Genomic DNA, 26757 nt, shown 5'->3' on the forward strand with positions numbered 1-26757 from the left:
CTATTAGTATCTTTGCAACTGTATATTTTGAGTTGAAGTTTAATCATATACTTTTGGAATCTTAGATATGTTTGATGAAAACTTAGGTACATGTGACATTCTTGTGTTGTAATTGTAAACATAGCAAAACCTTTGCTTCTCACTTCCCACAGTTCTTACTTATTGCTATTGGTTTTTTATAACGGTTTTTCTATGGTGTGTCCATGGGCACACATTAAGCACAAAATTTGATAAGTTCCTTATGTTTTGATTAACTTACACTTTTGAATAATGGTGGACCCCCTTGCAATTACAACAACCAAACCAATCAAAAACCTCCAATTTCATTGTTTTTAGTGCTTAGCATGTGCTCATGGGCACACCGCACACACTAGACAAACCCTTTTTATAATCCTATTATAAGAGCAAGAAGCCATAGGCCGCGTGCGGAAATATTGATGTCCCCACTCCCCACCCTTACCGCGTAGATCAGAAGAATTATACTCTCAAAGTCTTGTTTGGCGTTATTATCTTCGCTTGTTTGTTCAAAATAAGAAAAAAAAAAGACATATAGTAATATATATATATGAGTAAGGTTCGAGGGAGAACCTTACTATCAAGAGAACTGAGAGATCTAATAACAACCGTAGATATATTCTAATATTATAACGATTTAAGAGCATCTCCAACGGTGTTGGCTATAATCGATGGCTAAATTGGACCTGTAAGACATTATGTAAAATTTGCTGAACCTGTAATACATTTTGCTTCAATGGTATTGGCTATATTGGTTGGCTATAATTTAAAAATAGTATGTTATTAATATTTTAGATTGTTAAAATAGAATATATCAGTTTAATATAGTAATAAATGATGTGCAATCTTCCTACAGATTTCTTACAGACCTGTAGAGGTTCGACAAATTTAGCCATCCATAAGAGGTTGGCTAAAATTATAGACAACAGGTTCACGTGGTTGGAGTGCTATTTTTTCAGGACGTTGGCTATATTTTTTAATTTTGGAATGCCAACTCATTTTTTAGCCAAGGGCTTTGTATGGTTGGAGATGCTCTAAAACCCATTAATTTAATGGCATTATTGTAATAATCATATATATGCTGGGTAAATGGCTTTCTATTTTGGACCTGATCAGCAAAGAATCTTTTAAACATGGAAATTTGTATCACATTTAATTGCATACAAATCAATCACAATAAAATTTTAAAAGGAAAGATTATGCAATATTCTCATTATTTAGATATATAGAAACACACATAATACAAAACATACTCTTATCTTCTACAATCACAGACGTACAACAACTTAGTTGCAGAATTCCATGATAAAGAACAGCGAGAAAATTACAAGGTTTGCATTTTATCTTATTAATGTTTAGTGGGTGTTTTAATCGGTTCCGTTAACTAATCTCTTGGGAAACAATGAATTTAGCACTAACTACGATTTGTTGTTTTTATTCAGCAGTGTGAACTGGTTTCGTTATGTGATGTATATCGGGTTTGTCAAATGACCAAAAAGAACGGATTACGCAGACAGGGTTTAATTCGGTGGTGGTGTTTAATTTGAAGGAATACCCTTATCATGTGATAAACTTCGTGGTTAAGTGAAGACGATCGATGCGCTGGTGCACAAGAAACAACAGCATGCGAACATCATTGATCTGGATTCTTTAAAGAACCATCACCCTGCTTGATTTCTAAACCCACACCAAAGACAACCCCGTCCCCTGTTTTCTGTCAATTTTCGTTCGATGGTTACCAAGTTGTTTGAGCAGTGCGTTTTCTTTTGATTTTTTTGCCGAGTCGTTTTTCCGAGTTGGGGTTCGATTGCGTATCCTGCGTACCAAGTCATAGATGTCTTTGCGTTCCTTTTCAAGTTTATGAGTCTGTGTTTGTTTAGCTTTGTATTAGTGGATCATTGCAAGAATTCAAAGTTGATATAACTGAAGCAACAACAGCATGCCAACATCATCTCTTGATTCCCTATGGGCTGCAACAACTTCTATGATGGAAAGAAAATTCAAAGTCTTGATTTATTGCTCGAAAGCAGAAGCAAATTGCTATTATGCCGGGCAATCACGGAACTCATGCTGCTAAACCAAGCCAAAAGAATAGTTAGAGGATTTGAATTCTTGGATTCTATATGATGTCATATTAAAAAAACTATTCTATAATCTTTGTCAATATAATATGTTGGTCATCAGATTCTAAAATGTGTTTACCAGAAAGAGTCACAATTTTATATTTTTCTGTTGTGTATTTCATAAATGCTAATTAGGGTCTAAAGGAAGGAATAATCAGTGATGATTATGCTTCACAGGATTGCTGTGGAGCAAAAATTGAAAAGCAAGATATAACCAAAGGGGGTGAGGTTTGTAACTGTAGAAATCTCAGTAATTTTATTAAGTTCCAAAGCACTTTCACTACATTTTCAGTGATTCTTGGAAAAAAAACGACTACAATATATTTGTAAAGAATCCCTTTAAGCATTATTCTAAGATGTGTTGTGAGGTTTTATATATAATTACCATTAAAGATTCTTCAATTTTTGGCAAATATAATATGTTGGTCAAGAGAATCCAAGTTCTGTTCCGATGAAAGAGTTTTAATGACAATCTCACTTTGTCTATTCCATGTTGCTTCACAGTGCCCAGACAAAAGAATCATTATTGATGGTGATGCTTCAAAGGATGGCTGTGGACCAAATCTTTTTTACAAATGTTACTTGCCTATGATACAGTTCTGAAGTTCTCACAAACAACTTCACCAATATTTTAATTATTACTCCCTCAATCCCAAATTAGATGACCCCGTTGACTTTGGGCACACAATTTAAGGTTCATTGACCGTATAGCTATATGTAGGGGTGTACACGGGTCGGTGAAACCGACCATATTTCATCCGAACCAATCCGAACTTTTTTGACCCGATTGATAATTGGATTAAAAAATGAGTAACCCGATTTAATTGGGTTGGACACGGGTTTCGGTTTTTTTTAACCGATCCAACCCAACCCGATTAAAAAATATTAAATTACATATAAAAATCATTCACCCCACCTTAATAACCCATAATATATTAGCCTAGTCCATATAACTAATTGTTGATTTGTTGTGCTTTGCTAATTGTTGATTTGTTGTGTTTTGCTAATTGTTTCCGTTCAACTTAATTTTTTAATTTATTGTTGTAATTCTGAAGTTTTTAGTATCGAGGTTAACTTGGTATCGAGCTTTAAGTGTTTTGGTCAGTAGTGCAGGTTTTTTAAGATGTTATAGTGCTTAACTCATTTTGTATATACCGGGTATTTCACCTGCTTGTTGTAATACATTCAGTTAAAGTTTCAATCTTTTGATGTGTCGAAACTTGGTTTTGCTAGAATATGGAAAAGAAATTATTTTATATTTCATAACCCGATCAAACCGATCCGAACCAATCCGAACCGAAGTCATACAAATTGGTTTGGCTTATGAATTTAATTTTTATGGTTTGGGTTGAAAATTTGAAAACCCGATTTAATCGGGTTAGATCGTTAAATTTCTTTAACCCGCCCAACCCGAACCATGTACACCCCTAGCTATATGACTTGTTTGTAAAATTTTATTTTTGTAAATAAAAATTAAAATATAAAATTTTCATTTACAAAAGAAAAAATAAAAAAATAAGTTTCGGAAGTAGACAGTCAATGCACCTAAAGTTACGTGCCCAAAGTCAACGGGGTCATCTAATTTGGGATGGAGGTAGTATAAAATTTAAAATACTAAAATTTATATTATAGAATATTAATCTAATAGGTGTTCTGTTATCTAATAAGCCATATTTCTCATTACTAAAATGGAATATAATAAATTAAGATTTTCAGTTATTTAAAACACTTAAAAGAATCTCCCGACAAATTATATTTCTCAAACAAATATTTGTGTATTTATTTTATTACACAAATATATTCTCTCAAATGTTTTAAATAATTTAATTTTACTACAGTTATATTTCTTTTAAAGAATCTTCTAATTACTGTCATATCTATCTTTTTAAAATTAAATATTAATATAATTATATTCTCCTAAAGAATCTACTAATCTTCATCATATTTATCTTTTTATCTGTATAAGAAAAGTTGTGGAATCTAATTACTAACTAGTTTTCCATTATTAAAATAGAATATAATAAATTACAATTTTCATTTATTTAAAACACTTAAGAGAATCTCGCGACAAAAAATATTTTTATAATAAATACTTGTGTATTTTATTTTAATACACAAATATATTGTCTAAATTGGTTCAAATATTTGAATTTTACCATAACTATATTCCTTTAAAAAAATCTACTAATTAACTTCATATTTATCTTTCTAAATAATTGAATTTTAATAAAATTATATTTTCTTAGGGAATCTATTAATTACCGTCATATTTATATTTTTTGAAAATTTTGAAATTACTTTTGAACACCCAATTATGCGAAAAAACATATATTTAGATTTAAATCTTGAAAATCTATGAAAATTATAGGGCTGTGAGCAGAACCCTAATGGTTCTATTTTAAGCATTGATCGAGACCCTATATAAAAAGAATATTTAATAATAAATTCTAGTATATATAATAAAGTATAATTCAAATTAAATTGAGATTCTTTAAAATGTTTTGAGATTCTATAAATGTACACTTAAATATCGAAGAATGGATATAGTAGAATTTTTAAATATTTATTTATAAAATTTACATAAAACGTCTATTTTAAGTAATTGAAAGAATGTTAACACGGTGAACTATATTTAAGTTTTTTTTAAAGAATCTCAAAATTTTATTATTGAAAAATAGTACTAACTTAATTTATATTTAAAGAGTACCTTATAGAATTCATAACAAGAAAACATATAAATTTGCTATAATAGATTTCGCAAGTTAATTCTGTAATAAATACTTTTACAATATTTTGAAGAATCTTTATTTGAAAACTAAATATTTGTACAATATTGAAAAGAAATATTTCATGGATAATAAAGCACTGATTTACTAAACGTGATATTTACACAATATTTGAAACAATCTCTGATGAATAACTATTTTCATCATGGTCAATCTTTTGAAAATTTGAAATTTGAAATTCAAAGCTAATATACATTAAATTCTCTGGTTGATTGATTAAGATATGGAGAATATAAATAAAGAATTCAATTGATTACATATCTTATTATTTATGTTAATCAAATAATTGGTCATAAATGAAAATTGAGATTCTGTAAAATGTTCTGAGATTCTTTAAAATATACGCTCAAATATCGGAGAATGGATATAGTATAATTTTTAAATATTTATTTATAAAATTGACATAAAACGTCTATTTTAAGTAATTGAAAGAATATTAACACGGTGAACTATATTTAAGTTTTTTTTAAAGAATCTCAAAATTTTATTATTGAAAAATAGTACTAACTTAATTTATATTTAAAAAGCACTTTATAGAATTCTTAACAAGAAAACATATAAGTTTGCTAAAATAGATTTCGCAAGTTAATTCTGTAACTAAATACTTTTACAATATTTTGAAAAATCTTTATTAGAAAACTAAATATTTGTACAATATTGAAAAGAAATATTTCATGGATAATAAAGCACTGATTTATTAAACGTGATATTTACACAATATTTGAAACAATCTCTGATGAATAACTATTTTCATCATGGTCAATCTTTTGAAAATTTAAAATTTGAAATTCAAAGTTAATATACATTAAATTCTCTGGTTGATTGATTAAGATATGGAGAATATAAATAAAGAATTCAATTGATAACATATCTTATTATTTATGTTAATCAAATAATTGGTCATAAATGAAAATTGAGATTTTTTAAAATGTTCTGAGATTCTTTAAAATGTACGCTCAAATATCGGAGAATGGATATAGTATAATTTTTAAATATTTATTTATAAAATTGACATAAAACGTCTATTTTAAGTAATTGAAAGAATATTAACACGGTGAACTATATTTAAGTTTTTTAAAGAATCTCAAAATTTTATTATTGAAAAATAATACTAACTTAATTTATATTTAAAGAGCACTTTATAGAATTCCTAACAAAAAAACATATAAGTTTGCTATAATAGATTTCGCAAGTCAATTATGTAACTAAGTAATTTTACAATATTTTGATGAATCTTTATTAGAAAACTTAATGTTCTTTTAATTTATACAATATTGAAAAGAAATATTTCATGGATAATAAAGTACTGATTTAATAAACGTGATATTTACACAATATTTGAAAGAATTTCTGATGAATAAATATTTTCATCATGATCAATCTTTTGAAAATTTAAAATTTGAAATTCAAAGTTAATATACATTAAATTCTCTGGTTGATTTATTAAGATATGGAGAATATAGATAAGGAAATCAATTGATTACATATCTTATTATTTATGTTAATCAAATCATTGTTCATAAATGAAAATTTGCCCAGAAGATATTTTTTATTGATATCCGATTATGCCCTTTACTGAATCATTGATATATATATTCACTAAATCTTCTAATTATAATAGCCATTGGATTAAAATGACTGATCTACGGTAGATAGGCTAGTTCCCTCGGTTCTCTCGATAAAAAAGTTCTCTTAGGATCTTACTTATATATATATATAAAATTATAAAAATATTTTTAATAAGTAAATATTAATTTATAAATAATATTAATTTTAATCATTTTGAGTTGTATTTGGACTCTCACCAATCGAATTTAGATGACTGTTTTCTTAACTTTATATATTTTCTATATGATAGATGAGACATTGAAAATGAAAAATAATAAGGGTCAATCTGAAATGTTGTTGACAGATATAGACCGGAAAATGTGTTTTTTTTTATGTTCTATAAATTCGATATAGGTGAAAATCGAAACCCAGAGTCAAGATCTTAGGGAAGACAAACGGATAGCTTTAACATTGAGCTACTCTCGACCCATGCAAAACATCATTGTTAATTAGAATTAATAAAAATTTATTATCAAACTAAAAATAATTATTAACATATATTCGATTATTTTTTTTTAAAAAGACCCTAAACATATTTGGAATAAAAAGTTTCTGTATCTGAATTGGGATGGATGGAATAATTTCTTTGCTCACTTCGGGCAGGAAGCTGCAGTGAACTACAGAAAGTTCACAACCCTTTCCTAGAATGTCTGTTAGACATTTCTAAAAACAAACACAACAATCTACTCTCTTTTCAAGTTTCTACCATCTATATATGTCTTCATTGACAATAAGCCCACATATATAAAGTATAAACTAAACCCATCAAAATCTTGAACAAAGATACAATCTTTACTTTTCTTGATTAAGGTGATCACTAAGTAGGAGCAGCAGCAAAGTCAACACTTGAAATGGCCTCTATTGTCAGAGTTGCTGGTAAGTAAATTATCTGAATTGAGCTTTTTATATGATCTAGCCACTAAATTCATACATGATTAACTTGTTTCTTGTTGTCTTGTTTTCTTGTTTTTATTTCCGGCAGTTTTGATATGGGCTGATTTGTTAGCTTGGTTTTCTATGTGGGTCATGGTTAATTACTTAACTAATGAATGGAAGATGAGTCCCTTTCATGCTGCTGGGATTGTGAACATCTCAGAAGGCACGGCTGCAATTTTGTCCGTGGTCTTTGCGTTCTTCGTCGATGCGTTCATGGGGAATTACTGGATGCTCTTGCTCTCAAGTGTTTCTTACACCATTGTGAGTAGATTTTATGTATATGATTATACAACTCTAGTATCTTATGTTACAGTTTAAGTTATGCTATGGCTCAGTCAGTTTGAGCCTCACTTGTATTGGGATTGTTTGTTTCTATAGCAATTTTAGAAGTAGGGGTTTTTAATGTTTCTGGGTATTAAGTGATTTATATGGTATTTAACGTTTCAGGTTTATAAAATTGGGGCATTTTGAGTATAAGAATCATAGTTTAAATTAATGTCAATTAGCCAAGAAAAAAATGGGATGCGGACAATAACAAAGATTGATTTTTATGCAGGGTCTGGGGTTACTGTTTCTCTCAACACCAGATTTCCTCTCTAATAGCAGTCATGACACACAAAAAATTCTGTTGTACACAGCTCTACCTTTAATAGTTGTAGGAATAGCTGGTCACATGGTGTCTCTAGCACCATTTTTGGATGAGCAAAACACTGAGAAAGGTAGAAAATTTCTGTATCAACTACCCGGTATGATTATTGTGGTTATCGTTGGAGTAGCTGGGGCTATCGCACTTCCACATATAAAGCCTTGGTCAATCCGGTTTGGGGTTCCAGCCATATGTACTCTGGGGGCAACACTTCTGTTCTTGAGTGGTTCATTTTCGTACAAATCCGGGAGTCCAAAAGGCAGTTCATTAACAATCCTGTTCAGAGTTTTTGTTGCTTCTGCTACCAACATGTTTAAACCACTGCCAACTAATACTGATCAGCTGTACGAACACCATGGTCATGGTCTTCGCTCATTGACTCGTACTCCTGGCCTCAGGTCTAGATTCTACCTCTTCAAATCTTAAATTTTCCATAATGCGCAAGATTTTATTTATTTAAAATTTGTTTTAAATGAATATATATAACAGTTTTGAGAAGACTAATATAGGTGCTTAGACAAAGCTGCAATTGGTCCGACAACAGTTGAAGAACAAAAACAGAACAAATGGAGACTTTGCAGTATAACAGAAGTTGAAGAAACCAAGGCTGTCATACGCATGATCCCTGTGTGGATGACATTCATTATTTGTGGTATAGTGCTTTCGGTTGGAAACACTTACTTTCTTGAGCAAGCAAACAAAATGGACCGTAAGGTTGGAAAAGTAAACGCGCCGATTACATCCTTGCTACTAGTTTTCATCTTGGCGAAGTTCATAATTCCTAAATTATATACAAAGATAGCAAATCCCTTTGGAAGATATGCTTCTCCAATCGGCATAGCTGTGGCAATGATATTTTCAGTACTGAGCTGTATCACGGCTGCAATAGTCGAGAGACAAAGACGAAAAATTATTTGGAACCATGGTTTACTAGAAAAGCCAAATGACAAAATTCCAATGACAATGTTCTGGCTGCTTCCACAATATATCCTTCTTGGTGCACACGAAGGAATTTATAAGCACAGCATTGCCAGTTTCTTTTCTGGTCAGGCTCCACGGTGGATCACGGACAAATATCGACGATCTTTCAGTAATGGAATGCTAGGACTGGGGATAATGAGTAGTGTTTTATCAGTGTACATTGTGCGGAAAGTGAGTGAAATGGGTGGAAAAACAAGTTGGTTTCAACACACCTTGAACAAGAGTCATTTGGACTACTATTACTGGACGTTAGCAGGACTAAGTGCTTTTAATCTTGTTTATTACACAGTATTGGCATGCTTTTATACTTATGGGGACTCAAAAGTGGAAGACGTGGAAGTAGCACACAGTGAGGAAGTGTCTGCTTCACCAGCAATTAATAATACACAAAGTTTAGCTTCAACGATGGTTGAAACATCAAACCTAAAACTGCATGCCCGTGAAATGAGTGACCTTGCAGGATTTCAAATTGCATATTCAAGTCTTCTCAGCCCAAATCGGAGATAATAGAATAAGTAAACAAAACATGTAAATTTTAGAGCATAATTCTTTATTTCTTGATCTTATTTATATATCCAAATGGTTTACTTAAGTTATACAAGGATAAACATTTTCAATGTTTCTATGTTATTCCATATTATAGTTGGTAAAGAATATTTATTAGACAGTGAGATGTCATATTAGATTCCTATGCCTTCTACAATAACTTAGGTATGGACTGTTGTAAAGGTATGCACACGGCTTTCCACAATATGGAAGTTGGAAGCTCCAAGACAAAGTTTAGGATTAAATGCTTGCCTGGATTTCTCAGCCTGATTTAGGTAACTCCAACCTTGATTTGTTCAATAATATATCTTTGCACGGGTAGTATCCAAAGCACACAATGTTACTTTGAGGTACACAAAAAGAAATTTATCTGTTTCATTGCATATTAAAAGTTTGGCTAAAATATTCGTAAGCCTTGCATTTGACATTTGTTTCATGTGGAATGCCATTTGGATGGGCTTGTTTAGTTTTTCTTGGTTTTTTCACTTTGTTAATAATTTTTCGAATACGATTTCAATAAGAATGACTAACTTTGAGACTGCATCTTACTGTCACTTGATTACTGGATGATTTATTCTATTTCTCTCTCTTATACATCTTTAATACTTGTTCGATATTGTGAGAGTACATCTTGCATTTTAGCATCATGAATTTGGCTCATATCCCTTCATGTTTGTAATGCAGCTGGATAAAAAGAATCAATCTATCGCATATAATTTATGTTATATTTTCCAATTATCAAGATAAATTACCTATCAAACTATTAAAAGAAATAAAAAACTATCTAATTTATAAATTTAAGAGTGATTTCAAGCAACAAGAAATTGTTATGCCAAACATATCCTGTAAGCAAGAAATCCAGGGTAGAGTTTGGGTACTAGAGCTGGGTTCTTCTAGGCACCTTGTAAGCCACTTGTTACTAAGAGCTAGCTGTTTGCTGTTTCAGTACTTTCTCTGCCACTTGTTACTAAGAGCTAGCTGTTTGCTGCTTCGGTACTTTCTCTCTCTTCTCTATTCATTCTCTCTTGTTCTCTTTATTCAATTTTCTCTTTATTTTTGTACACATAATTTGTGTTTCAAGCTAGCCTGTGTCGAAATTGTAGTAGTTATGGACTTTAAAATTGACCCCGAGTTTTGAACTTTCCAGTCGAGCCTAGCTCTAGAATCTACTAGACGTCTAGTCTGACAGTGTTTGTTTGGCTAGGGTCGGTTACACCCCAGGCAAAAACAGTTTGGGGTTGAGGTATTGGTTCATTTAAGGTCTTTAATTATCAGAAAGAGTTGATTATTTTTATTTCTTAAGTTTCCTCTATCAAGTAGAGAGTGGCTGTTATTATTTGGTTTGCTGGTTGTCCTGTAATTTTTGTTTGCTAATTGTTCTATGTTATCATCTGCCCCTTTAAAAATGCCATTTGGTTGCTGATTGCTCTATGTAATTTTTTGTCCTTGCAAATTCCGTTTTCTGCTCTTTGAATTGGATAGGTTGTGGATTATTTTCAATGGTTAAGCCTTACATTCAAACTTCATTGTTCTGAAATATGTCTCTGTTCTCCTGAGTCCCTGTCTCTGTTCTCTTGAGTCCCTTTCTGTTTTATAAAGAGCATTTTGCATCTATGGATCATCAAAATCCTATATGATTCTCCAAAACTATATACAAAGTTCTGATCCGTTAGAATAGTGGATATAGATTTGTAATATGCAATCTATGTTTGATTTTTAAATGTTCTTTTGACTGCAACCAGAAGAGATAGGGACTCGTAAAAGTTCAAATCATATTTTGCATACATCTGAGATTAAAACCCTATATAGAGAAGCTATACTTTACTTAAAAGATGGAAATAGAAGACTTGCCCATTAGTTTAGTCACCTATTGGGGTGGTGGCCCTATTTCAAGACAAGTAGTTGAAACCCCTTTTTGTTCTCCATCCTCTCCTCCAGAATCTTTGTTTTCATCCTCTCCAAGTAATGACTGTGACTTGAACATTGATGACATAAATATCCTTAAACTTATATCTTCTGTTGACGAGGTTAAACATACAGGCATGGTTCATACTCCGTTCTTTTATTTTAGTATTTATGCGGAAACCATACCTAGGGATGCATAATTGCATACATAAAAATTTAGATGAACGAATCGAAAAACAATTCCACACTGCGCTGTCCCTGTTAAATTGTCATACCTTTGGAAGTTGGAAAAAGATAAAAAAAAAATGCATCTAGTTTTGGTAAGTGAGAGTATGACATTGTTTTAGTCATGCCCCCCCCCCCCCCCCCCCCCGCACAATGTTTTCATTAAGTTTGCATTCATACATCCACATCTAAATATGCCTGATTTATGAAATGCCTTTGCAGGTATGCATGCTATTACTGGAGATGATGGCAGGAGCGCCAATTTTGGTCAGGTTTTTGGGAATCAAGTATGCACAGAGTAATTTGCAATTTTATTTTTGCAAGAACTTTTCTTTTTATTCAAATATAATTTTATTTAAGTTGATCAATTTTTGGTGCTATAAACTGAAGCCCCTAGGTGGGGTTTATGTGGGCGTGATGCTAATTAAGCATCACGTCTCACATTTGATGTGCTCTAAATTCTAAAGCTGATCAGCACTCTAAATTTAGAGGGATGGAAAGGAGTAGATACTTAAAATGGATTCTATAGCCTACTATTTAGGACACAAGAGCACATGTCTGTCTCTACTAGAGAAATATTTTTTACCCTGGTGATTTGACTATATTTCTCATACTAGCTTCTCAGATGCTCAACAAGGAACACGGGAAAGCTGAGGATGCACAACTTGCAAGAAATGTGCCATCTATTGCTGGAAGCTGGTCATCATCTGTGCTAATTACTTCTCTATAGATAAATGCTAAAATATATCTTTCAGGTTTTCCTTCAACAGAGTTTTTTTTTCAGGATATATCTTAGAGTTTTTCCTCTAAGATTTTAAGTAGCTAGAGTATGTCAGTCTCTCTCGAGTACTAACACTCTCGAAACATGATGACACAATTAACAACTTTTTAGTAATTAAACTGATCAAGTTTTTAGAACATGTGTTAATCTCTCTCGAGTATTAACTTTCTCAGAATTCCAATGATGCTCTCGCATTCACATTCATTCGGCTAATCGTATGTGTGCCTCTAATGGGTATTTTATCTCTCGATTTATTACCCTTACGCATACACTTAATCAATGATATTGGCCAATTAAAGAAATTAAACATTAAAACATATCGACTAGAATTACTTGTAATCAATCAAACTACTAGGGATGATCACGGTGCGGGCGGTGCGGTTTTTGGCTAAAACCGCAAACCAAACCGCATATGCGGTTTGGCCAAATTCTCAAACCGCAACCGCACCACGAAGGATTAGTCGCACCACGAAAAAGTGGTGCGGTTGCGGTGCGGTTTATGCGGTTTATATATATTTAAATAATTTGATAAAATTGAATTATAAAATTTGTCCATAATCAATTATTTTTCGGAGAAAATATAATATGATAAAAATGAAAATATAATATGAAACTTTGCCACAAACCATTTTACTGTTATCACAAGGCTTCCAGTCTTCCACTTTGGTGAAACTTAAAGGGATTTGTAATTCACTGGACCGGAAAATTGTCAATTGTTTGGAAGGGGAAGTCTGGTTCAGGGAAAAAGCAAATAACACAAGCAACATGTTCACAAATTCGAGCTTCAGATTTGATGGGCTTTGATATAATAAAGTAGCAGATTGATGCATATAATATATATTATATATAATTAATTAATATATATTTTTTATATAATATATTAAATGCGGTGCGGTGCGGTTTTAACCGCAATTTGTAAAATTATAACCGCAACCTGCACCGCGACTTGCGGTTTGACAAAATTTGAAACCGCAACCGCATCACAAAAATAAAAAACCACTTATCGCGGTGCGGTTTGGTGCGGTGCGGGCGGTTTTTGCGGTTTGTGCAGTTTGATGATCACCCCTACAAACTACTGTGAACAATAACATCATGCCAATACTGTGGTGTAAACATGGATTCTCCTTACGCCCTAGAAAAGAATTACTCACTCATGCTAAGAATAGAAGAAGCATAAACAATCATCAAAGACATGTAGAGAGAATATATAATAGCCCCACTGATTATTTTATTAAATTCATTAATTTTATTTTAATCATTTTAATTGTTTAATATTTGGAAGATATATTACTTTCTTAATCGGATAAACACACTTGACCCTATATTATAGGTGAGGTGTAACCACTACTTGTAACTACATAGAGGATAAGTGATGATATTTTTGAAATAGAGTTATCTCTTCTAACTATACCTATCGTCACAGCTTTATAAATAATATTAAGTGAGAGAGCTGGTGTGTGACCCATTAGCCAGCGATAAAAATTATATAGTGTACTGATACGCAGAAGAAAGGAAAACAGCAGAGGGAGAGCCATGAGTTTGGAGCAGTAAAAAAAAAAAAAAAAACAAGGTTTGAGTTATTTAGGGTGTAGTTGTCACGTGGGTTTTGCATATAAGGCGCTCAGGAAGTACTAAATGCTCTGTTTTGAAGAAATTCAGGCCATCATATTAAGACGTCTTAAATAGAGTATATATCCTTCGGGAGGTTTGGTTTATGTTGTTTATCAATTTATATTTGTGGTGTAAATATTATATGTTATACTAATTTTATTTATTTATTATTTTTAAATCTCAGGTTTATAGTAATTCGTGCGGCCATACTTTTTTAGACTCTTGAGTCTTGGCTGAGGTAAGCAAACTATCGTGTAGCCTTAATTTGATATAACATGATTTTATTTTATTTAATATAATGATTCTGTGATATGCAAGCATGATATTTGTTAAACTTCTGATTTATTTTACGACTCATGAGAATCTATATTTTTCCAGAATTGACCACAGTATGTACATGTGTGGATAATAACTTATGTGCTCGCTTGTATTTTTAATCTTATATATATACGTGCATATTTTAAAAGTTAGTGTAATTACAAATTTATTTTGTAGCAACATATTATATACCTTCTGTTATCGAATTAAATTAATTTTAATGACTGCTTTACTTTATGTACATTATTGTGGCACGGTATTATTTTAAATTCATTAAATTATCATTGTCATTATAGTTAAATTTATTTTCCGGGTTTCGCAAAGAACTTGAATAGTTTATATTTATTTTATTTCTGAAATATATTATAATGTGGTGATTATATTCGCATATTATAGACTATAAGTTTTACCAGTTAATTATACCATGTATTTTAGCAAGTCAGTAGCCTATTTTCTTCAAGTGCTACTAAAACGTTCGGTCTAACTACTTGATTTATTGTTTATTTAATTTATTTAAAATGCTATTTAAAGTAATGAATTTTGCTTTGGTCTGATTTTATGAGTGTGTGATTATTATATATACGTGTTACTTATTTTATATAAAATCTCAGTGTGTTTTTATAATTTTGGAAATAATAGTAATTAATTTGTTGTTATTATTATTATTATTATCATTGAATCAAATGTGAGATGTATAATATTTATTTATATATCAGATCTCATGCCTTTTAAATTTGTAGTGAATTTTTGCTAAATAATTTTATTGATATGTGTAGCATATTAGTTAATAATATTTATTTAATATATAAGTCTGCTTTATTACTAAGGCATATATTTACATGATTTCCTCGGTTATCAAGTTACTAGTTATTTATCTTGAATATATGTCTTTGATTACTATTAAGAGCAAACCACTGTGTTGTGTAGCAGCGTGATAGTCGCACGTTGAGCTAGCTATTTAACTTTCAGTAGCGTATATATTTTAAGGTTGTGATAATGATATCCGGTATGTGCCGAATTGATACATATAGTCTTGTTAGAGTTATTATTATATTATTAGTATAAAATAGGTTGAGTTCTCTTCACTGGTTAATGTTAATAAATCTGATTTTTTTTAGATTTTAATAAGTAGGAGGCAAATCTGGTTGTGGATACTTCAGAGATAGTTTAGTATTCATATCAGGTACGGATTCTATTCTTTTCTCTCTTTTACTTAAATAATAAATATTTATTATATTTATTATTTTGACATTCTTAAAATCTCTTTTGTTATTGCACATCACTCTTTTCACTTGGCCTTCATATATTTGAATTATTGTTGCCTTGACTCCTATTGTTTCCTTTCGTTTTATGATTGTACCACTGTATATATTTTGTTCATTGAGTCGGCAACTTTTGTAATTGTTTGGGCTCTTAAACTTATCCGTGTGGGTAAATCACGGACAATGTTCACATGGAGTTCGTAGTAAAGGTGAACTAGACACCAACTCGTATCGGTGATTTAAGCATACGAGCACGTTTCTGGGGTATGAGACGTGAGAAGATCATGATCGTTATTGTTTTGTGGAATGTTTCATACATTCTTTATTTCTTCTTGTGGATAACCGAAGAAGAAATCATTGTTCTGTATTTGCTCGGTGATTGGAGTTGAGCAAGTACAGTTTTGTATAAGAGACCCGTATTATGTCATTTATTCATCATTGAGTCTTATTTATAGTTCATCGTTTATCTCGATTATTGTGACTTGGGGTACTTATTTGTACCAACTTATGGTGATTATTGTTTCGAGATTATTGATACTCCTTGCACCTACATTATTTTTATATTCGTACTGGGCATTGGCTCACTCTCGTTTGTTTCCTTTCCGCAGGTAATCAGGGGTAGCGGGGAGAGTGATGAGTGACACCCACTCTAGTTGTTTTCTTTGTTAGGGACTAATAAGACTTTAGAACTTATATTCATGTTGATTTAAGACTTTGTTAGATTTATCATTATGAAGTTTCAGAATTTATTATCTATTATGACCATTGATTTTATTATTTCCGAATAAATTTAGAATTGTTAAATTGTTTAGCTCTATTGTAAAAGTGGGGTGTTACATTTTGGTATCAGAGCGAGGTTATGATTCTGTAGACTAGCCTTAGGGCATTTGACCTGTGAGTTTTGGGTTGACTTCGTATGGGTAGAAGTAAGATTTTGATATAACTGCGATATTTACTCGATAATATTCACTATATATGTGTTCACATAATAAATGTTGCAGGATGCCGCCTAGAAGAGATACCTCGAGAAATAATGCAGGAGGACAACAGATTGTGATGGACAGGGAAACTTTCTTGGACATGGTTAGGGAGGTAGCTAATCAGCAAAGGCAGAATCGTCCTGGTAATGTGCCCAATCAGGAAGGCCAGACTATGTTTGACCGTTTTATGAAGCAGCGGCCCAATGTTTTTAAGGAAGCTAAACACCCAATGGATGCTGAGGCTTGGATTGATCACATGGAGAAAATATTTCGGGTCCTAAATTGTTCTGAGGAGGAGAAAGCTCGTTTTGGTATCTACCGTCTTGAGGGGGATGCTAGTACTTGGTGGAAGTCAGTGGTGGCTTCTCATGCAGCTGGGTATGAGGACACTCTCACCTGGAATGTGTTCAAGGCACATTTTGATCAGAGATATTTTCCTGCTAGTGTTCGGGAGGAGTATGCTCGTGAGTACCAGAATATTGCTCAGAAGGAGGATGAGTCTGTGGCAGATTTCCAGATTCGATTTCAGAGGTTGGCTAATTATGCTCGGTCTATTGCTGGGAACGACGCTGATAAAATTATGAAGTTCAAGTGGGCTCTAAAGACTTCAATCCGGAATCATATTATTGCCAACCGCTACACCACTATGGACAGCTTAGTTGATAGTGCCAGGGACCAGGAGCTTCATCAGGCTGATTTTCGTAAACAAAAGGACATGCAGGGTCAGAAGAGGAAGAGAGATGATGATCCACCCAAACTCCAAAATAATGGTGGATCTTCAGGCGGATTCAGACAGAACAATCAGAGGTACAACACCCGCAGCTTTCAGCAGAAAAATGGGAATCAGGGGAATCAGCAAAATAGGTCAGGCAGTCAATCTGGGAGTCAGTCAGGCGGTCAAACTGGTCAGAATGGAGGAAGGTCTGCTTGTGCACACTGTGGGAAAATGCACAGTGGTGTTTGTCACTGGATTTCTAGGGCATGTTTCAATTGTGGCCGTCAAGGTCATACTATCAAAGACTGCAAGGCACCGTTGAAGAAATCTGGGGACCAAAATAACAATAATGGGAAGAATGAGCAGAAAAGTTCTGGACGCGTGTTTTCTCTCACTGCAAAGGATGCGGCTAACTCTTCAGGTACCATCACAGGAACACTTCCTATTGGTAATAGTAATGCTACAGTCTTATTTGACACTGGTGCCACACATTCATTTGTTTCTACATCTTACGTCAAACACCTATGCATTGAACCTACTACATTGTTGTCTGAATTTTCTATTGCTAACCCTATGGGGTTAAATATGTCTGTGAATGTTCAATATCTTGAGTGTGTGGTTAGATTTGAAGATAGAGAATTATCTGTTGATCTTTTACCTATTCCGATGCGAGACTTTGATGTTATTTTGGGGATGGATTGGTTGGAACAACACAAGGCTACTATCGACTGTCAGCAGAAGAAGATAATTTTTGGCGACCCAATTTCACCCGAGTTCGAGTTCCAAGGTTCAAAGCTTAATTCTCTGGGAAAATTTATTTCAGCCATTAAGGCACAGAAGATGATTGCACATGTTTGTGAGGGATACTTGGCTCATATTGTTGATTCTTCTATGGAGCAGACTGAACTTGATGACGTGAGTGTGGCTCGTGAGTTTCCTGATGTATTTCCAGAAGATTTGGATGGATTACCACCACATAGAGAGGTGGAATTTTCTATTGATTTGTTACCCGATGCGCAACCAATTTCTAAGGCTCCGTATAGAATGGCTCCGCTTGAACTGCAAGAATTGAAGGAACAGCTGCAAGAATTACTTGATAAAGGCTTCATCAGACCTAGTGTTTCACCATGGGGAGCACCAGTATTATTTGTTAAGAAGAAGGATGGTTCGATGAGGCTTTGTATCGACTATCGGGAGTTGAATCGAATTACTGTGAAGAATAGGTACCCACTACCCAGGATTGACGATTTATTTGACCAGCTTCAGGGGGCAAAATATTTCTCAAAGATTGATCTTCGTTCAGGCTATCATCAGTTGAGAGTGAAGGCAAGCGATATCCCTAAGACAGCATTTAGGACTCGGTATGGGCACTACGAGTTCTTGGTAATGTCTTTCGGGTTGACCAACGCACCAGCAGTCTTTATGGACTTGATGAACAGGGTATTCAAAGATTTTCTCGACAAATTTGTGATCGTGTTTATTGATGACATCTTGGTGTACTCAAAGTCTAAAGAAGAACATGAGGAGCATCTTAGAGTGGTATTGGAAACTTTACGGGAGCACAAATTGTATGCAAAGTATAAGAAGTGTGAATTTTGGCTCGATCAGGTTGCCTTTTTGGGACATATCGTATCAGCAGATGGAATCAAGGTGGACCCTGGAAAGGTTGAGGCTATTACCAATTGGCCGAAACCTAGCACTGTGACGGAGGTGAGGAGTTTTCTAGGACTTGCTGGCTATTATCGACGATTTGTTGAGGGTTTCTCGACCATTGCTATGCCATTGACGCAGTTGACTCGGAAAAGCAACAAATTCATATGGACTGATGAATGTGAGGCTAGTTTTCAGGAATTGAAGAAGAGACTTGTGACATCTCCAGTTTTGACTCTACCGTCTGGAATGGGCGGTTATGTTATCTATAGTGATGCTTCAAAGAAGGGACTTGGATGTGTACTGATGCAGCATGGGAAGGTGATCGCCTACGCTTCAAGGCAACTAAAACCGTATGAAGTGAACTACCCGACACACGATTTGGAGCTTGCGGCCGTGATTTTTGCACTAAAGATTTGGCGACACTATTTGTATGGCGATAAATGTGAGATATTTACTGATCACAAAAGTCTGAAGTATATTTTTACCCAGAGGGAGCTTAACATGAGGCAGAGGCGATGGATTGAGCTATTGAAGGATTATGATGTGAGTATTCAATATCATCCGGGAAAAGCTAATAAGGTAGCAGATGCCTTGAGTCGGAAGAACTTTGGGAATTTGGCAGCATTGATGACACAACAGAGACCTCTTCAACGCGAGATTGACAAGTTTGGCTTGGAGTTCTATCATCATGATGTTGTTGGTATGGTGGCAAGTATGCACGTGGAGCCTAGTCTTATCTCGAGGATTAAGGCAGCTCAGGATGGTGATGGAGAGTTGTGGTACCTTATACAGAGCATGGAAGCTGGAAAGCAACCCGAACTTCGCATTGATGATCAGGGTATTGTTTGGGTGGGTAACCGATTATGTGTGCCCGATAACAAGGAACTTAGGGAGGAAGTGATGGAGGAAGCTCATCGGTCACCATTTTCAATTCATCCAGGGGGAACAAAGATGTATCATGACTTAAAGGAACATTTTTGGTGGATTGGTATGAAACGGGATATAGCCGAGTTTGTTTCAAAGTGTTTGACTTGTCAGCAGGTGAAGATAGAGCATCAGAGACCCAGTGGATTGTTACAGCCTTTGGAAATGCCTACTTGGAAGTGGGAGCACATATGTATGGATTTTGTGATTGGATTGCCGAGGACTTTGAGGAAGAATGATGCAATATGGGTGATTGTGGACAGGCTTACTAAATCTGCACACTTTTTGGCTATTCGTGGGAGCACGAGCTTGGAGGGTTTGGCATTGGCATATAGGAATGAGATTTTGAGACTTCATGGCATTCCAGTTTCGATTGTTTCCGATAGAGACCCTAGATTTACTTCAAAATTTTGGCAAGGATTTCAGAAAGCATGGGGTACCAAACTAAACTACAGTACAGCTTTTCATCCGCAGACAGATGGACAGTCAGAGCGGACGATTCAGACTTTGGAGGATATGTTACGAGCATGTGCATTGGATTGGTCAGGAAATTGGGATGAGTACCTGCCGTTGGTGGAATTTGCTTACAACAACAGTTGGCAGGCGAGTATTGGTATGGCTCCTTTTGAGGCACTTTATGGGCGCAAGTGTAGGACACCAACTTGTTGGAATGAAGTGGGTGAGAAACTTTTGGAGGGTCCCGATCTAGTTCAAGTTACCACTGAAAAGGTGGCAGTTGCTCGAGAAAGGCTCCGACAGGCTCGGTCAAGACAAAAGAGTTATGCAGATAAAGGTCGACGTGAGTATGAGTTTAAAGTTGGTGACAAGGTTTTTCTAAAAGTATCTCCTTCGAAGGGCATTCAGCGGTTCGGTCAAAAGGGTAAATTGAGTCCGAGGTATATTGGACCTTTCGAGATTCTTGAGAGAATCGGAACAGTGGCGTATAGAGTTGCATTGCCACCACAGTTATCACGGATTCATAATGTATTCCACGCATCAGTTTTGAGGAAGTATGTTTATCATCCACATCATATTGTTCAGTATCCTTTGGACGCGTTTCGAGAGGACTTGTCTTGTGAAGAAGAGGCCGAAGCTATATTGGCGAGAGAGGAGAGAGTCTTGCGTAAAAACACGATTCCTTTTGTTAAGGTTCTTTGGAAGAACCACGAAGTTCGAGAAGCTACGTGGGAAACCGAGGAGTCTGTTCGCGCAAAGTATCCATATCTTTTCGAACCAGGTTCGTGCCTTTAATTTCGAGGACGAAATTCTTTTAAGGAGGGAATAATATAATAGCCCCACTGATTATTTTATTAAATTCATTAATTTTATTTTAATCATTTTAATTGTTTAATATTTGGAAGATATATTACTTTCTTAATCGGATAAACACACTTGACCCTATATTATAGGTGAGGTGTAACCACTACTTGTAACTACATAGAGGATAAGTGATGATATTTTTGAAATAGAGTTATCTCTTCTAACTATACCTATCGTCACAGCTTTATAAATAATATTAAGTGAGAGAGCTGGTGTGTGACCCATTAGCCAGCGATAAAAATTATATAGTGTACTGATACGCAGAAGAAAGGAAAACAGCAGAGGGAGAGCCATGAGTTTGGAGCAGTAAAAAAAAAAAAAAAAACAAGGTTTGAGTTATTTAGGGTGTAGTTGTCACGTGGGTTTTGCATATAAGGCGCTCAGGAAGTACTAAATGCTCTGTTTTGAAGAAATTCAGGCCATCATATTAAGACGTCTTAAATAGAGTATATATCCTTCGGGAGGTTTGGTTTATGTTGTTTATCAATTTATATTTGTGGTGTAAATATTATATGTTATACTAATTTTATTTATTTATTATTTTTAAATCTCAGGTTTATAGTAATTCGTGCGGCCATACTTTTTTAGACTCTTGAGTCTTGGCTGAGGTAAGCAAACTATCGTGTAGCCTTAATTTGATATAACATGATTTTATTTTATTTAATATAATGATTCTGTGATATGCAAGCATGATATTTGTTAAACTTCTGATTTATTTTACGACTCATGAGAATCTATATTTTTCCAGAATTGACCACAGTATGTACATGTGTGGATAATAACTTATGTGCTCGCTTGTATTTTTAATCTTATATATATACGTGCATATTTTAAAAGTTAGTGTAATTACAAATTTATTTTGTAGCAACATATTATATACCTTCTGTTATCGAATTAAATTAATTTTAATGACTGCTTTACTTTATGTACATTATTGTGGCACGGTATTATTTTAAATTCATTAAATTATCATTGTCATTATAGTTAAATTTATTTTCCGGGTTTCGCAAAGAACTTGAATAGTTTATATTTATTTTATTTCTGAAATATATTATAATGTGGTGATTATATTCGCATATTATAGACTATAAGTTTTACCAGTTAATTATACCATGTATTTTAGCAAGTCAGTAGCCTATTTTCTTCAAGTGCTACTAAAACGTTCGGTCTAACTACTTGATTTATTGTTTATTTAATTTATTTAAAATGCTATTTAAAGTAATGAATTTTGCTTTGGTCTGATTTTATGAGTGTGTGATTATTATATATACGTGTTACTTATTTTATATAAAATCTCAGTGTGTTTTTATAATTTTGGAAATAATAGTAATTAATTTGTTGTTATTATTATTATTATTATCATTGAATCAAATGTGAGATGTATAATATTTATTTATATATCAGATCTCATGCCTTTTAAATTTGTAGTGAATTTTTGCTAAATAATTTTATTGATATGTGTAGCATATTAGTTAATAATATTTATTTAATATATAAGTCTGCTTTATTACTAAGGCATATATTTACATGATTTCCTCGGTTATCAAGTTACTAGTTATTTATCTTGAATATATGTCTTTGATTACTATTAAGAGCAAACCACTGTGTTGTGTAGCAGCGTGATAGTCGCACGTTGAGCTAGCTATTTAACTTTCAGTAGCGTATATATTTTAAGGTTGTGATAATGATATCCGGTATGTGCCGAATTGATACATATAGTCTTGTTAGAGTTATTATTATATTATTAGTATAAAATAGGTTGAGTTCTCTTCACTGGTTAATGTTAATAAATCTGATTTTTTTTAGATTTTAATAAGTAGGAGGCAAATCTGGTTGTGGATACTTCAGAGATAGTTTAGTATTCATATCAGGTACGGATTCTATTCTTTTCTCTCTTTTACTTAAATAATAAATATTTATTATATTTATTATTTTGACATTCTTAAAATCTCTTTTGTTATTGCACATCACTCTTTTCACTTGGCCTTCATATATTTGAATTATTGTTGCCTTGACTCCTATTGTTTCCTTTCGTTTTATGATTGTACCACTGTATATATTTTGTTCATTGAGTCGGCAACTTTTGTAATTGTTTGGGCTCTTAAACTTATCCGTGTGGGTAAATCACGGACAATGTTCACATGGAGTTCGTAGTAAAGGTGAACTAGACACCAACTCGTATCGGTGATTTAAGCATACGAGCACGTTTCTGGGGTATGAGACGTGAGAAGATCATGATCGTTATTGTTTTGTGGAATGTTTCATACATTCTTTATTTCTTCTTGTGGATAACCGAAGAAGAAATCATTGTTCTGTATTTGCTCGGTGATTGGAGTTGAGCAAGTACAGTTTTGTATAAGAGACCCGTATTATGTCATTTATTCATCATTGAGTCTTATTTATAGTTCATCGTTTATCTCGATTATTGTGACTTGGGGTACTTATTTGTACCAACTTATGGTGATTATTGTTTCGAGATTATTGATACTCCTTGCACCTACATTATTTTTATATTCGTACTGGGCATTGGCTCACTCTCGTTTGTTTCCTTTCCGCAGGTAATCAGGGGTAGCGGGGAGAGTGATGAGTGACACCCACTCTAGTTGTTTTCTTTGTTAGGGACTAATAAGACTTTAGAACTTATATTCATGTTGATTTAAGACTTTGTTAGATTTATCATTATGAAGTTTCAGAATTTATTATCTATTATGACCATTGATTTTATTATTTCCGAATAAATTTAGAATTGTTAAATTGTTTAGCTCTATTGTAAAAGTGGGGTGTTACAGAATATATAAAAATACCTTAAACTTGTATTAATCAAGAACTTAATATCCAAGCTAAAAACCAAAAAGCTGGAGTGTCTACGGAAGGAAGAAGATAAAAAGGAAAACCTAACTAACGTAAGTCCTATCTATCTCCTTTCCTCCAAACTAATAATAAAAACTAAAATAATATCTTTTTTTATTCCTACAATAATAATAATTGTTTTTAATGTTTTTAATCTGGCACAGAACTGTCATTACTTGCACCACAGTTATCTAGTATATCAATGATTCAGGGGAGTCTCTATTAAATCAGCAGTGAACCTTTTAGATTCTTCTCAGAGAGTTTTATTCTCAGTTATGTGAGCAACTGCTGTTGTGACCATCCCTGATCCCTTCCTTCTCTCTTACGAGCTGTGAACTAAAATAAAGTTGAGAAATTTATTAAAGCAAAACAAGCTATATCTTTCCGAATTGCAGCTACTAGTCCAACATTTGCAGTTTTGCAGATTTTTTCGTAAGCATCTTTGATTGATTCTGGTCCATAGAGCATTTGATGGTTCATGTGAAAGATGCTCTTCACATAGTACTGGTGCTATTTCTGTTTTGAAAAATTGATGCAGCTTTGGAAACTGAATCTGAAACCTTGAAATGACAGTAGAAAAACAGAACAGCCTTAAAGTTTGATAGGGTACTAATTTTGTGTGTGTTGAAATCAACACAAAAATTGTTAATTCTTCTGTAAGTACACCCAAGATAATACAGTAGAAACTCTTTAAATTAATACTCGGTAAATTAATAAACTCTCTAAAATAATAAATCTGTCCAGTCCCGACTTGGGCCAAGGTAAAAAATTGAAAAACTCGATAAAATAATAAGATAATAACTTTTCGGGAGATCCCTTTATAATTTTCGGTCCCTAAAAAATCATAAATTAATAATTCATGAAAATTGAAAAAAATATATTACACTCTATTGAAATATATTACATTTACTGTACAGTACTTCAAAGTCAGTATTGATTTCCAATATATATGAACACAATAGTAACTAATTTACATTGTCATTATTGATTTTCAATATACATGAACACAGTAGTTACTAATTTACATTGATTCTCAAGGTTCACTGCAATATAATTCTAAGAGATATAGATTGATTTGTCTTTTTGTTTGGTATGTACAGTATAATCGGTTAAAAACTCTTTAAATTAATAATTATTAATTTATCGATAAATTAATAACTCTCTAAATTAATAAATTTCTCCGGTCCCGACATTATTAATTTACAGAGTTTTTACTGTACTAACATGTAATTCTAAGTAGAGCCGGCAGTCGTGTATTTTCGTTTCGTATTTCATTTATTTGAAAATGAAATTTGTATTCGTCCGTTACTAATTTTGATGTACTTAATTTAAAATCCGTCTCTGATCCGAAATATTTCTTGTAATTTTTGTGCACTTTTCGACGTTTTCGTGTACATTATATAAAGTATTAATATAATAATATTATATGATAAAATCGACAAATTGGGTCGTAAAGCTGTGACAGAGCCGATAACTTGACAAAAAAATAAATTCCATTCATATCGGCAAGGGCAACCAACGAATATACTCTGCAAGCAAACAAAAAAGCTACATGATCAACTACTTGAACACCATAGCTTTCGAGTTAAACTACTACGTTAATCAACTATCTTAACTAAAAATTTCATCTACTAAAACGAATATAGATTAGACTAGATTAATTACACTTTCTTCATCAAAATCCTCCACTAAAAGAACAAAAATAAAAAGAGCTACCAAAAAACAAACAAACTCAAGAAACAGAATTGGATTTCTGCAAACAAGAAGAGGAATTCAAGAACTCAATGCAATCTTCAACAGCTTCGGCTCTCTGAGAATCGAGAGCTAATGCACTCTCTGCATATGATCTCGACCTCACCAGGCTCGACGAAGATACTTTACTACGCGATGATCTTTTCAAAGACACAAAACTTAAGGCTCTTGCCACCTTTGCCCCAACCCGTTTCAGGAATTTTTCTGCAGAAAATCTTTTGGAGGAGGTTTTTTCGGGTGACTGAATTTCAATGTTCCAGACACCAATAGCAACCCTTTTCTTGTTGTAGTGATTTTGCGCATATTTGTTGAACATCATGGGATCTTCTGCCATGGAGTCACAGCTAAAGCTCACTCTTCTGCTCATTTTGTTGATCACTAGTATTCGAAAACAAGGGAGAGAAATATGAAGAAATGGAAGAAGGCAGAGTTGGTTTATCAAGTAGTCTGAAGTATTTATTGAGGAATCATGTTATGAAAGAGAAACTGGGAGAGGGAAAAGATAAAGAAGATAGTTTAGGTTCGTTCAGTAAAATCAACTAGTATATATATAAATGAATCTGTGCACATCTTACCCTCGTCAAACCATAATAGTTAGGATAAGTTTAAAAGTGCGTGTTTATACAATTACGACGAAAAACGCTATGAAATCATGGTTACAGAGTTTAAAAACATAGAGTGTTTTAGTGGGAAATTTTCTTTAATAAAGGAGGGAGTAATATAATCATGTTTAGTTGTCATGCATGTTATAATTAAACAAACATAAGATGTCCATGATAGTGAATTAGCACCTTAATATTGAAACTTCTTAATAAAATGA

The 26757-nt window shown here is 33.2% G+C and overlaps 2 protein-coding genes across 6 annotated transcripts; one reads left to right on the forward strand and one right to left on the reverse strand.

Annotated features, from left to right (window-relative positions):
* Window positions 1-7106: 7106 nt before the first annotated feature.
* On the forward strand, window positions 7107-12691 carry LOC108219748 (protein NRT1/ PTR FAMILY 5.5). Of its 5 annotated transcripts, none has more exons than XR_010292215.1 (8): window positions 7107-7408; window positions 7515-7729; window positions 8025-8512; window positions 8624-9623; window positions 9825-9916; window positions 10588-10634; window positions 11994-12058; window positions 12389-12691. XR_010292215.1 is itself a non-coding variant. In XM_017393254.2 (4 exons), the coding sequence occupies exons 1-4, from the start codon at window positions 7384-7386 to the stop codon at window positions 9600-9602; spliced, it is 1707 nt and encodes a 568-aa protein (XP_017248743.1). In that variant the 5' UTR covers window positions 7107-7383; the 3' UTR covers window positions 9603-9712. The 5 variants fall into 5 exon arrangements, 1 of the variants encoding a protein (XP_017248743.1); XR_001806613.2 differs by having other exon boundaries at window positions 8624-9610; XR_010292216.1 differs by lacking the exon at window positions 10588-10634.
* Window positions 12692-25917: 13226 nt separating this feature from the next.
* LOC108221719 (uncharacterized) lies at window positions 25918-26271 on the reverse strand. The gene has a single exon (XM_017395578.2). It carries the CDS (start codon window positions 26269-26271, stop codon window positions 25918-25920), a length of 354 nt encoding a protein of 117 aa, XP_017251067.2.
* Window positions 26272-26757: the final 486 nt, after the last annotated feature.

Source organism: Daucus carota, chromosome 5 (genome assembly GCF_001625215.2).
Source record: "Daucus carota subsp. sativus chromosome 5, DH1 v3.0, whole genome shotgun sequence".
NCBI classification, from domain to species: Eukaryota; Viridiplantae; Streptophyta; class Magnoliopsida; order Apiales; family Apiaceae; genus Daucus; species Daucus carota.

Bases quoted from the DNA above. Each gene is read 5' to 3' on its own strand.
- LOC108219748 (XM_017393254.2), top strand. From the start codon at position 7,384: ATGGCCTCTATTGTCAGAGTTGCTG. The intron at 7,409-7,514 runs GTAAGTAAATTA...TATTTCCGGCAG, and splicing joins CTCTATTGTCAGAGTTGCTG to TTTTGATATGGGCTGATTTG. The intron at 8,513-8,623 runs GTCTAGATTCTA...AGACTAATATAG, and splicing joins ACTCGTACTCCTGGCCTCAG to GTGCTTAGACAAAGCTGCAA.
- LOC108221719 (XM_017395578.2), bottom strand. From the start codon at position 26,271: ATGGCAGAAGATCCCATGATGTTCAACAAATATGCGCAAAATCACTAC.